Raw genomic sequence first — 12077 nt, forward strand, 5'->3', positions numbered from 1 at the left:
CATTAGCACCAGCATCCCATGCTGGTCATACCAGCATATGTTGTGTTTTGGTGCTGGTATGCTGTGACCACCAGCTAAACCAGCATAGACCAGCATAATTCCTATGCTGGTTCATGCTGGTTTGATGCTGTTTTTTCAGCAGGGTAAGCCTGGAAAAAATTCCCCAAACCACCTGAAAGTAAATCATATGTTGTCTAGGAAATATCCAAAACCTGGTTAAAATCGCGAGAGTTAATTTACAAAAATAGATGTCACGGTCCCGCAGAATCAGTGACTGTACATATTCGGACAGTTCCGAAAGGTCTTCTGCATCCATGTTTAATAAATCCCTCCTAAAACGCACTAGCCTAAGTTTGTCAACATTGCCTCTGCGGCTCTTTCTGCCTCCAGATAAGCCCCGCCCCCACACAAATACGTCACAATGTTTACTAACTTTGAAAGGGTCATAGCAGGGGAATATCATTGCGCCTGCTGCAGCCATGTTACGACAGCAAAGTCCTTGATTATTACGCCGGAATGGCAACTTTTCATTTTCCGTTGGTCTTAGTACACAATGTAACTACACAAGAGTCAAGTTTTAAATAGGAAAAATATTGAAACTCTTTGGTTATTTTTGAGTGTTATGCTAATGGTCTAATCAGATTCAATGGATTATGCTAAGCTATGTTAAAAATGGTACAGCCAGACCAGGAGATCAGCTGAATGGATTCCAAAACGGTAAAAATTAAATGTTTCACTCTAGGAGAGCTGGAAAATTACCCTATTTTTTTTTTAAGTGGAGGGTCCCTTTAAAGCTTAACGCTAAAGTGTCACCATACATGGTGACCAGAAGTGGTCATTCCTGGTCCTGGAGGGACACTGTCCTGCAAAGTTTAGCTCCAACCCTGATCAAAATGTGTTTGATTAGGGTTGGAGCTAAACTTTGGAGGACAGTGGTCCTCCTGGACCAGGAATGCCCACCCCTGCCATACACAATATTGTGAAATATTATTACTTGATTGTTTATGCCTTTTATATCCTACTTGGAAGATCTGTACCTGTTTCCTTGTAAAGTAGGTTGTGGGTATCCCCGGGAAACGTGAATTCTCGATGCGGCCGTGCAGGGGTCCCTCAGAGACGTAGTATACAAAATTAAGCCCGGTGAAATGTGGGTTGGTGACTTTGATGATCACCTCAGTGAGAGCTTTAGATGCCCCTTCCTTCAATGTGATATTAGACACCTCAATCGGTATGAGGAGCGGGATAATATCCACAGACACGATTATGTCACTGACCTCTGCAACCCCATTGCTGGCCTCTAAAGTGAATGAATCATTTGTCTGGCCAGGTGCGACCTGTACATACTGAATGTTGCCAGCATTAACATCCTGCTGGGAAAAGATTACCAACTGGTCCTCCTCTGTACCCTGGTACTGGTCCTCAAGAAAAAGCCGCAGATATCCATAAGATGGAGGAACTTTGACAGTGAAGCTTATTTCTGCGGGTGAATTAGCTTCATGAGTCACCTGGAGAGAGAGAGAAAAAATAGGTAAAAATTTTAAAAACCTGTGACTGTAAGTAACATAAATATTGACATTTACCTTAAGTTTACTGCTCTCAATCTTGACTGGTTTTCCTTCTTCTACTATTAAAATTTTATTATGAAGGACAACAGGTGGCCTTTGATGGCTTTCCAGGTACACCTTCACATTAATTTGTGCGTCACACTTAAATCCCTTTGCTTCCACTTGGAGCATAAAAACGTCGGCCAGATTTTTGCTGTTGTCATGGTGATAAGACAAGTCGCCGTTCCTCAGGTCATGCTGGGAGAATGACTCCGTTTGACTGCCTTTTAAATATAGACGGCCATTTTTTGGAGCCTCTTGAATACTGAATATGATTTCGTTGTCATTTCGGATGTCAAGGTTTGTATCCACACTGAAGTTAGCATAGCTAAGGGTCTTGACTTGCCCTTTCTGAACCAAAAGACCTGTGTTGTTGCCAACTTTCAAATAAGCATCCTGCGCGCTAATATCCAAAAGGGAGGAAACATAGTGTTTGCCATCCGATACAAAGAGGACAAAGCGACCGGAGTTCATCCCGTGGTGAATAAACAACACCTGTTTCTGTTCCAAGTCTTCCTGGTAGAACTGGTATAGCTTCTGTGAAGTGTCATTTGCAAGAACCAAGTCCCCTATTGGGATACCTCGACGGGTGTAGACGAGCTGCCCGTCACTGAAGTCTGAGTCGGCATCATGGTAACGGAGATCGTCGAGGGTAAGTAATCTCTGTCCATTTTTGACAACGTGGAAAACCTTGTCTACGATGCGAATGGGTTTTTCATCATTCACCAACTGTATGGAGATGTTGAAGATGCCCTCTTTGGGGCCAATGTCATTTTCTATCATAGTATTCTTAGTAAGTGGACTTTTGGAGGCTGTGAAGTTAAAACTATCAAGATTTGTTTCACTGTCATCGTGAACATACATGATACGTTCCTCTAGAATGTCCTGATTGGTAAATGAAAGAATATTGTCAAACTCTTTTGTAGAGTTGGACGAGTTGATTCGTGTTAGCTTGCCATGCTGTGGAGCCTTCGTGACAGTGTAGTGTATTTCTCTAGTGCTAAGAGTTTCGGCAAACAAGTCATCTTTTGTGATAAGCTTACTTTCACCTTCAAGAAGCGCCAACCCATTGTTTTTCATAAAAATGCTGTTAACATCTGCTTTAATGTTGATTTTGAAAATGTGACTAGTGGAATGTGCATGCTTGGAGACTATCTGAAATGCAAATTCATCGCTGGTATCCTCAAACGATCTTTTCACCAATCTGTATTCTACTTTTAGATCGGTGATGTTCCTTTGACAAAATGTAGAATTGACATCCAACTTGGTATTACTCATTACAAGCGTTCCTCTTGTTGGTACAGTCAACAACCTGAAACTAAGCTCATCCTCAGACAAAGTTACACCGTGTGCTGTTGCATACAGATTCTGGGAGTCAATTACAGCGGTTGTAATTTTATCCAGTTCTATGGCTTCATTCTTCTCCAATGTGTAGTTTATCCACTTTACTCTAATGGGAAACACCAACTCCTCTGTAGCTCTGGAAGCCACAGTGACTTTACATTTGAAGTGATCCATGCTATTACTTGTTTGGATGGACTGGTAAGTGTTAAGGTAACGCAAGCGCTCCTTTTCAAGAACTCGTTGAGAAAACGAACTGGTGACCTTCCACTCTCCATTTGAGTGAAGCCTCTGAAGTTCACCAAATTTTGGTGGCTCAATCACATCATAACGAATATCAACCATCTGCTTTACTGTATTTGTCCAGACTGCGAGTTGGTTGTTGCTTAACAGAAACATCTCCCCTTGACTGACTTCCAGGCCGGTGTTATTAGAGATTTTATACTCCAATCCCACTGCCATGATTCTGAGGACCACTGTGTTACTCACTTTCTCTCCATCGCTTACTCTCAGCACAATCCTGGAGTTCCTTACCCCTGTATGGACATAATTGATATTTCCCTCTATAAGGGACGAGTGAGAAAAAGAGGTTACAGGTGTACCCGGATTGTCTTCATTTTCCAAATACCCAGCATCAGCATTAAGATTGCCTAATACAGAGTAAACAAGATCTGTATAATTGCTATCAATGTCTACGGCTTTCAGAACATCAGTGGTCAGCTTCTTCCTGGAGTTCTCTAGAAGAATAAACAGATTCCCTTCGGGTAGACTCAATTCAGGGGCATCGTTGGTTGGCGTGACACTGACATTATATCGGTACAACTTGTGTCCCTTTAGATAGCCTGGAACCTCCTTTCTGCTACTGGAGAACACAGAGAACATAAAGAAGTCTTGGGGGTCTTCAGATCCTCCGTGGATGTACATCACTCTGCCGTGCCACAAATCCAACATGCTGAATGTATTCTCTGCCTGTTCTTGGTCTACATCGAGCCTCAGTTGACCATGCACGGGCTGCTCTTCAATCCTAAAGATAATCTGAGACTGGCGGATACCAAGTTTCTTAAAATCGAGGTTAACTTTTATGTGCTTTGCATCCAATGACGCCCGACCACCTTCTGGAACAACAAGGTTCTTAAGCTGTAGAAAATTATGTCCATACTTCTTAACAAGACCTTTAGCTAGGGTAGAGACATCTGTGAGAGGCAGTTGTGTGACAGTGCTAGCAGGGGTTATAGGGAGAGTTGCTGGGCTGACTGTAGTGCTTATCTCAAACTCCTTTTCAGGTTCACAGCCAACAGAGATGTCTTTAGTGACCACAGCATTGGGGAGACCCATTTTAACATTATTTACTCTTATGTTCCTGAAGCAACCTTTAAAGGAACCACCTTTAACACGCTTTCCTGCCACTGAAGAAAGGCCAACCTTTCTGACCTCAGAACGTGTGCTGTCATCGATTCCCCCAAGAAAAACCAAACCTTTCAGGTGTAAGGTTTTGGATCTAGAGCTAATGCTGGACTTTACAGTCTCTCCATCTACTGTGAGTTGGAGGCTTTTCGGAGTGAAGTAGAGTTTGACATCATGCCACTTATTGTCATTAATGAAGGTGAGAGAACGTAGTTCTGTTTTAGTACCGTCTTTACCAACCACAGCAACAAGAAGACCTTTCTGGATCTCCAAGGCGACAAAATCTCCCTGCCGTGCAGAGTTGTACATAATGATCCCCTCTTCGGCCGAGGTGTGGACTGAGCTTTCGAGAACCCACTCTTGTTGTGCTGTCCATGGAGGAAGGGACATGTAAGCCCTCGAGCTGAAAAAACTGATTGGATCATCCTCATTTGCAAAGAACTGAGGGCTGCATCCAAGAGAAACCTCATAGACATTCTTAAATCCTGAGTAGGGCCTCAGTGAGGAGAGAAGGTTGTGCTGATTAAATATAACTTCATCAAGACAACCACGGAAGCCATTGAGATCACTGGACAGATAGGGCTGATCCAAACCTCCGGTACCACCCACATATAGACCAATGTTGATGTTCAGCTGCTGTTCTGGACCTGGCATTTGCAAGCTGCTCTTGGAGTGGTTGTCCACAGTCAGTGTGACATTGTGGTATTCATGGAGAAGCTGTATGTTGTGCCAGGCCAGATCATTTAGCTGGGTGCCACTGTCTGAAAGAAGAATCTGCTCTCCAGAGCCCAGGTCCAACCGTGCCTGTAAACGATAGAAGCGAACAAAACGTTAAAACAACGATAGAACAAGAACATCTTTACATAATTCTAGATTAAGGCTTAAATAAAAATGGTTGCATCTAAAGTATAGATTAGTGGTTCTCAAACTTTTTGGCATGCACCCCCCTCCGCTTGTGTAGGGTGCATCCCTTCGTCCCCCCCAAAGAAAATTCATGACATTAAACAATCTTAAACTTAAACTTTTAATTAATCAAAATATATAACATGACACAAAAAAGTGTCACAAAAAAAATATTTTTCTGAGATTTAATTCTGTATAATTTATTTCTGTATCAATGTATGATGAATTAATGTATTTTAATTCCTTTTCATGGCACCATCTCACACCCCAAGGGAAAATATTTTTATATTTCTATTTAAAGAATATACTACTTAATCAAAAAATACTATTAAATATCACATTGTGACCCTGTCTGTGAAATCCAGGCTTATAATCTATGAGATTAGGAGAATAAAATTGTCAAAGAAGCCCTTTACATTATGTAAATATGTTTAAAACAAGCGTGCCGCACAAGCCCTGAAAAGTGAAGCCAAAACATCTCGATCGCCCCCCAGTGACTGGTCCCAGTATAGTTCATAAACCCCGCCTCCCCATGTTATTCAATGGGACTTGAGACCAACTAAAAAAATTAATTACACTTCAATTAACTTTTTTCAGAACCTGGTTTCTGTCATTTATTGTAGTTTTTATCACACCGATGTAAATTCAAATGTTTGTTTTTAACATAAGTTTGTGTTTAGTTAGTTATTTAATGATATAAAAACGGTGGTGTCACGTCATGATTGACAGCTGTGATATCGTGTGATATGCGCATTCTGCGAGAGCCAGGGCGGGGTTTTGATTTCGCGGCTTCACTTCCTGCTCACTACTGCGCATGACTGGTCCCGAAATCGCTACTGCGCAGACTCAAGACCCAAGATGTCAGCGCCATATCAGGACACTGGCGGCTTCACTTTTCACCAATGGAAGGGAGCGAACAGGCGTCGTCCATCTTTTTTTACAGTCTATGATTTAAAACAGTAAATCACAAAAAATAACTTAAGCTTGGTCACATGGGGCGGTTTCCCGGACAGGGATTAGTCCTAAACTAAAATAAAGAGCTGTCCAAACTGAAAACAACTTGCACTGACATATCTTAAAATACATCAATGCCCTTTGTTTTGTCTAAAAATGCACACAAGTAATGTTTTAGTAAGGCATGTTTATTAAAACTAGTTATATTTCCCCATAAAACTAAGGCCTAGTCCTGGTTTAAGCTAATCTCTTTCCGGGAAACCATCCCATTGAGTTTAAATAAATTCAATAAAATACTGCATAATGTTTAGAATAAATATTACAATATAAAAGTTGTTCCCACAACATCAATTCCTATTAAATTTATCAGAATTAAAAACAGTGTGTAATAGAACAAGCATTTTAATAATTTATTAATATCCATATGTCTTTCATGATGAAAACAGATAGTTGCAAATTGCAACCAAAGTATTGCATTTCACTCTGAACTTGACTTGCGTCATTGTCATTACACGCGATAGCAAAGGCAAACGTGTCAAGGCTTGCAGAATATTTGTAGTCTTTTCTCAGTGGAGAGTGCAATTTTAATCTCTGTACTGGTTTAAAAATATTAATTTCCAAGCTAATAAGACCTCATCAGACTTAATTTGAGCTGTTCTATTTTAGCCCAGAAATAATCCCTATTAATGAGATCTTACAAGAGAAATGTAAATAATAAAAATCCACTAGAGATTCATGCAAAGATTTTGAATTCAGTGGACTGTAGAAGTAGATTTAATCTTGTCTAGTGGGTAGAAATGTTCCCTCACAGTAAGAATGTCCCGGCTAGGTCAGGTGGCCTTTCTGTGTGGTGCTTGCATCTTTTCTCTGTGTCGGCCTGGGTTTACTTTGGCTCCCACAGGCCAAAACATAGAGGTTAGGTGAATTAGAGATTTCAAACTCCCCCTCCACCAAGATGTATGAGATTGACCAGTTCTCGCCATGTATACAGCCAAATAGTTTAATAAATATCATTATAATTAGGGATGCACCGATACCACTTTTTTGGAATACGAGTACGAGTACGAGTACGAGTACTTGCATTTCAGTACTTGCCGATACTGAGTACTTAATAAAAAAACATGATTTAAATTTACAGGTAACAGCTTTAGTCATATAATTTAACAAAAAAACAAAGGACTAGTTTTCCAGTATGTTGTAAACTCTGCCTCTTTGGACAACACAAGAGGCATTAACCCCTTACACGTCGCTCAAACATAGACATTTCTCAGACCGTGGTAGCGATTCCAGGTACCGGGGACTTTTAACGAGTATGAGTACTTAAAGGCGTTCTAAGCGAATCTGCAAGACGTTAGTTTTTGTTGACGTTTGAATTGTTTTCAAACAGATGGAGCGTAGCTAACTACTCCCCCTCCCCCTCCCTTCCGTGCTTTCATGAACGCGTACAACCCCCACCCCCAAATCCTTCTTGACGTTTATTGGTTAGAATACTTTGTTATGGTTTCTGTTTGTAGGTTTGGCCACTGTGTTGTTATTGCCGTTTGTGAAGTCTGGGCTGTCTACAGAGATCGCGTTTTTTTACAGTTTGATCAGCAGACAGGCAGCAAGCAGATAGTGAGGAGATGTTTGCTGTATGTAACAAAAAATGTTTTATGGTCTAAAACGCGTCAATTCGCTTAGAGCACCTTTAAGAAAATGTGGTATTGAGGCCGATACCCGATACCAGTATCGGTATCAGTGCATCCCTAATTATAATAAACAAACAAACAATCTTGTCTAGCAAATCCACTATGTATGTTTCCGCTTCTCTCACATGTCATTTCAGCTCACATTCTTTAGCCCCCATGCCTGAGCAATGATAAGCTTTGTAATGTAAACCTTCACAGCTTTCAACAGGAAAAGAAATCTGCTTTGAAATTCAGCTGTAGTGAATGATAATTTTTTACTGCAGATCAACTCTGGTTCAAATACAAATACCACTCTAAAAAAACTCAGCATTTTGTCAAAAATATAAAAAAACAACATTTGAGTTAAATTAAGTTTAGATATGACCCGAAAACAATGGGTTAAAAAAACATAACTTTTAGGTTAAAACAATCCAGCATAGGTTAAATTAATCTAATGGGTCAATGTTAGTCAATTTCTGACCCACCGCTGAGCTGAAAATAACTCAGCATTTTTTATAGTGTCTATAATTTTCAGGTAGACCTTGAATATCTTGTTTAAGCATGGGAGTCTTAATTTAAACATTTAATAAACATAATATTACTTATGATCTTTAAACTCTACTAATGCTTATTGTAACATTTAGGGCTATAATTTAATTGAATTTTGAGTCTGTGTATTGACATGTTCCAGCCTGTAAATTTGTTGTGATCTGAGGGTGACTGTTGTGAAGTATACCAACGTGTAACTTACCTGCAGTCTGCCAGCATTCATCTCCAGCAGGATGTAATCTGTCTGCCCTGCAGCTAGGAAAAGCAGGCCGCTTTGGCTGGAGGTGCGGAAGCGGACGTGCAGCGTGTTACGGCTAGACAACTCTGTCCCTTTCAACTGCACAAATCCATCACCAAAGAATGAAGCTGCAAAGAGGAGAGTTTTAGCCATGATCCTTTCATTACATTTCATTAAATGTTATTGTAAATTGCAGTAACATGAAAGCAAATATAATATGTGAACACATAGAACAATTTGAAATTGAAACTACGTTCAATTTATGATCTAAAATATAACTGATTAATGTGCAGAGATAAATATTGTTATGTATATACTTTCACACAACCTGGCCATTGTCAATATACCGCAAACACTTCACTTTTAGGAGAGGTCTGATGGCGCCAGGGAAGCGCTATGATATCCATGTGCTTGTGCTGGCATGCTTTGCCCTGACAGCAGCCTGCTCTCTCAACATAAAAGACTCTGACATGGCCACATTGTCTTAGCCCTGCTGTCCATAGATGGAGGCTTGCCTTGGACGCAGCTGTTTTTCAACCCAGTCACTACATGTCACCCTCTAATCTACACTAATGTGTGTTGTGTACTCTCATCTGCTCTTACTCCACTCTCATCTGTGTTACTATAGTATTTAAACTCTTAATTAATGGTTCCAACCTTTTTTAAGTCTTCTGTAGAACCATTGGTTATCATTTTTGAATTGCTACAAAAACAAAAAACACCTCCTTAAATGAGTTAGTTCATTTTTATTGCCTTTGTCTATAATGCACCATAAACAATGTAATTCACTTTCAGTGACCAAACTGTATTAAAGGAAAACACCACCGTTTTCCAATATTTTACTATGTTCTTACATTAACTTAGACAAATTAATACATACGTTTATTTTTTCAATGCGTACACTTTGTACAGCGAGTCGTGAATGTGTAAGCATTTAGCCTAGCCCCATCCATTCATAAGGATTCAAACAGGGATGAATTTAGAAGCCACCAAACACTTGTTTTAGGCCATGTTTTCCCTATGAGTAATTACACTAGTATGTATGGTAGCACAAAATTAAACATGGCGATTTTTTAAGCGGATAAAAATTTGAACTATATTGTATGGCGAAAGAGCACTTAGTTACTTTGCAGCACTTCGACCTCGGACGCAGTAATATTGAAGGAAGTTTGAGTGAGAGGGGGAGTGGTCAGGAGTAGAGGTCGACCGATATGTTTTTTTCTCTGGCCGATGCCGATATTAAGAAATCAGGGCATCCGATGGCCGATATGTTTGGATGATCTTCTACATGTACATAATAATCAAAATGTCCTCATCATTACCACATATTTTAAAATGTCACTATTTAAGCCAAAGTATTTAAAAAAATTATGACTGGTCTCTCAGTCCATCAGCACCATGCATTTATCAGACACCGATATTACCTGACACTATGGTGTCATCATCTTTGATCAGTTTTTTACCATGGCATTTATTGCTTTGTGGGATAAAATCCTTATTTGATAGACCTGATAAATTATTTAATCATCATAAAGTTAACATAGTAAATGTCTATTTGTCTGTCTGTTATTTAGGGCAAATCTTTCTAAACACATTTACATTCTCATTTCTGAGGCGCTATGAGTGACTGATTGTGCTGCCAGTGATGTCTTGTGAGTTTAGTGTTGGGACAGATCTGTCGTTTCAACCGTTCATTCAAATGAATCCATTCAAAGAAGTCAGTTCGCGAATCGGACACGTTGTGTGCTAATCCAGGCTGAGCAACGCAAAACTGTAAACAAAGTGTTACTGTAACAACACGAAAAACATTTCCTCGCTGGATATGATTTGGTCTTCAGACCTTTCGCCATCGTGTCCGTTTTGTTTTGAGTAATATGTGCGAGGGAGCAACCCTATATCACGAAAATGCGTGACTATTTCACGCATGGACCAGCGTGACAATGTCACGCTTTGCCGCGTTTGAGCGTGAGCATGTCACGCTTTGCTGTTTGTGTCACTGTCACGTATTGGTTACTCAACTTTTTTTTCCTATTTTCAAACCATTGTCGCTTCGGTTTAGGGTTAGATTTGGTGCTTGTGTTATATGTCACTTTAAGTATTTGTCACTTTAAGTATTGGTTTATAAAAATAAAAGATACAATACTTATTCTTTTATATTTTCTAAACTTTAACCAATTGTCACCTGACGTTGGGGTTAGAGTTTGTTTAGGTAAGGGTGTCATTTTATGTAAATCTAACCCTAAACCGAAGCGACAATGGTAAGAAATTAGGACAAAAAAGTTGAGTAACCAATACGTGACAGTGACACAAACAGAAAGCGTGACATGCTCACGCTCAAACGCGGCAAAGCGTGACATTGTCACGCTGGTCCATGCGTGAAATAGTCACGCAATTTCGTGATACTGGGTTGGAGGGAGAGAGCAGAGAGACAGTTTAAAGACAGAACGTGTGCACGTGCGGCTCTGCTCACTCGGTCACGCAAACAAGGATCATCACTCATTAATCACATGAAATGAGCCCAATCTTTGCACTGACGGTGCACGGCGAGACATAAGCCCGTCGCGCTGTTGTACTGGCTGCTTAATTTGCATGATCCCGCCATCGTTTACGAAAGCTTGCACGGCTGCAGAGTCTCACACACACGGGAGCGATCTGCTTGCAGCAAGAGGCAGCGTCACGAGTTCTACAACAACGCTTAGGTGCCCACAGATGCACCTGCCTATTAATCGGCCTAATTTTGCAGCAAAATCGGCCAAAGACAATTTTTTTTAAATATGCCAAAAATCTGCCAAATTATCGGCCCGGACAATAAATTGGACGACCTCTAGTCAGGAGTGATGATGTTACTGCGCGCCAAGGTCGAAGTGCTACAAACTATACCCATACAATATAGTTCTCATTTTAATCTGCTTAAAAACTCGCCACGTTTTATTTTGAGCCACCATACTTACTCGTGTAACTACTCATGTAACAGTCTTTAAATAGGGAAAACATGGAAGTGTTTGGTGTCTTCAAAATTTTTCCTGTTTGGATCCCAAGGAATGAATGGGGCTAGGCTAAATGCTAACACATTTACAATGCACTTTACTAAGATTAAGTGTACGCATTGAAAAAAGATAGATATGTATTCATTCGTCTAAGCTGAGGTAAGAACATAGTAAAATATTAAAAAACGGTGGTGTTTTCCTTTAAAATAATGGAAAAAATGTGTTGCTATATAAATAAAACTTCAACGCACTTTAGATCACTTTAGATAAAAATGCATGAATGTAAAAAGAGATTAATAGTAAGAAAGATAATACTGTGAAATCATGAGTAATCATGTTTTATTTATTTTAGAATAGCAATATTAAGACCAAACAATGTATTAAATGTATGTACACAGTAATGATAAAAATTTTGAATTGAGACATTAAG

The 12077-nt window shown here is 39.9% G+C and overlaps 1 protein-coding gene across 1 annotated transcript in view; it reads right to left on the reverse strand.

The window, feature by feature from the left end:
- The window catches only part of cspg4ba (chondroitin sulfate proteoglycan 4ba), a 35773-nt gene that overhangs the window by 22371 nt on the left and 1325 nt on the right, over positions 1 to 12077 (reverse strand). Inside the window, exons 2-4 of the mRNA XM_065266941.2 lie at positions 8625 to 8788; positions 1581 to 5153; positions 1038 to 1505 (exon numbers count right to left, since the gene is read on the reverse strand). Coding sequence (XP_065123013.2) covers positions 1038 to 1505; positions 1581 to 5153; positions 8625 to 8788 — 4205 coding nt within the window. The remainder of the gene's footprint in view (positions 1 to 1037; positions 1506 to 1580; positions 5154 to 8624; positions 8789 to 12077) is intronic.

The sequence above is a fragment of the Paramisgurnus dabryanus genome, chromosome 5 (genome assembly GCF_030506205.2).
Source record: "Paramisgurnus dabryanus chromosome 5, PD_genome_1.1, whole genome shotgun sequence".
In the NCBI taxonomy this organism is placed as follows: domain Eukaryota; kingdom Metazoa; phylum Chordata; class Actinopteri; order Cypriniformes; family Cobitidae; genus Paramisgurnus; species Paramisgurnus dabryanus.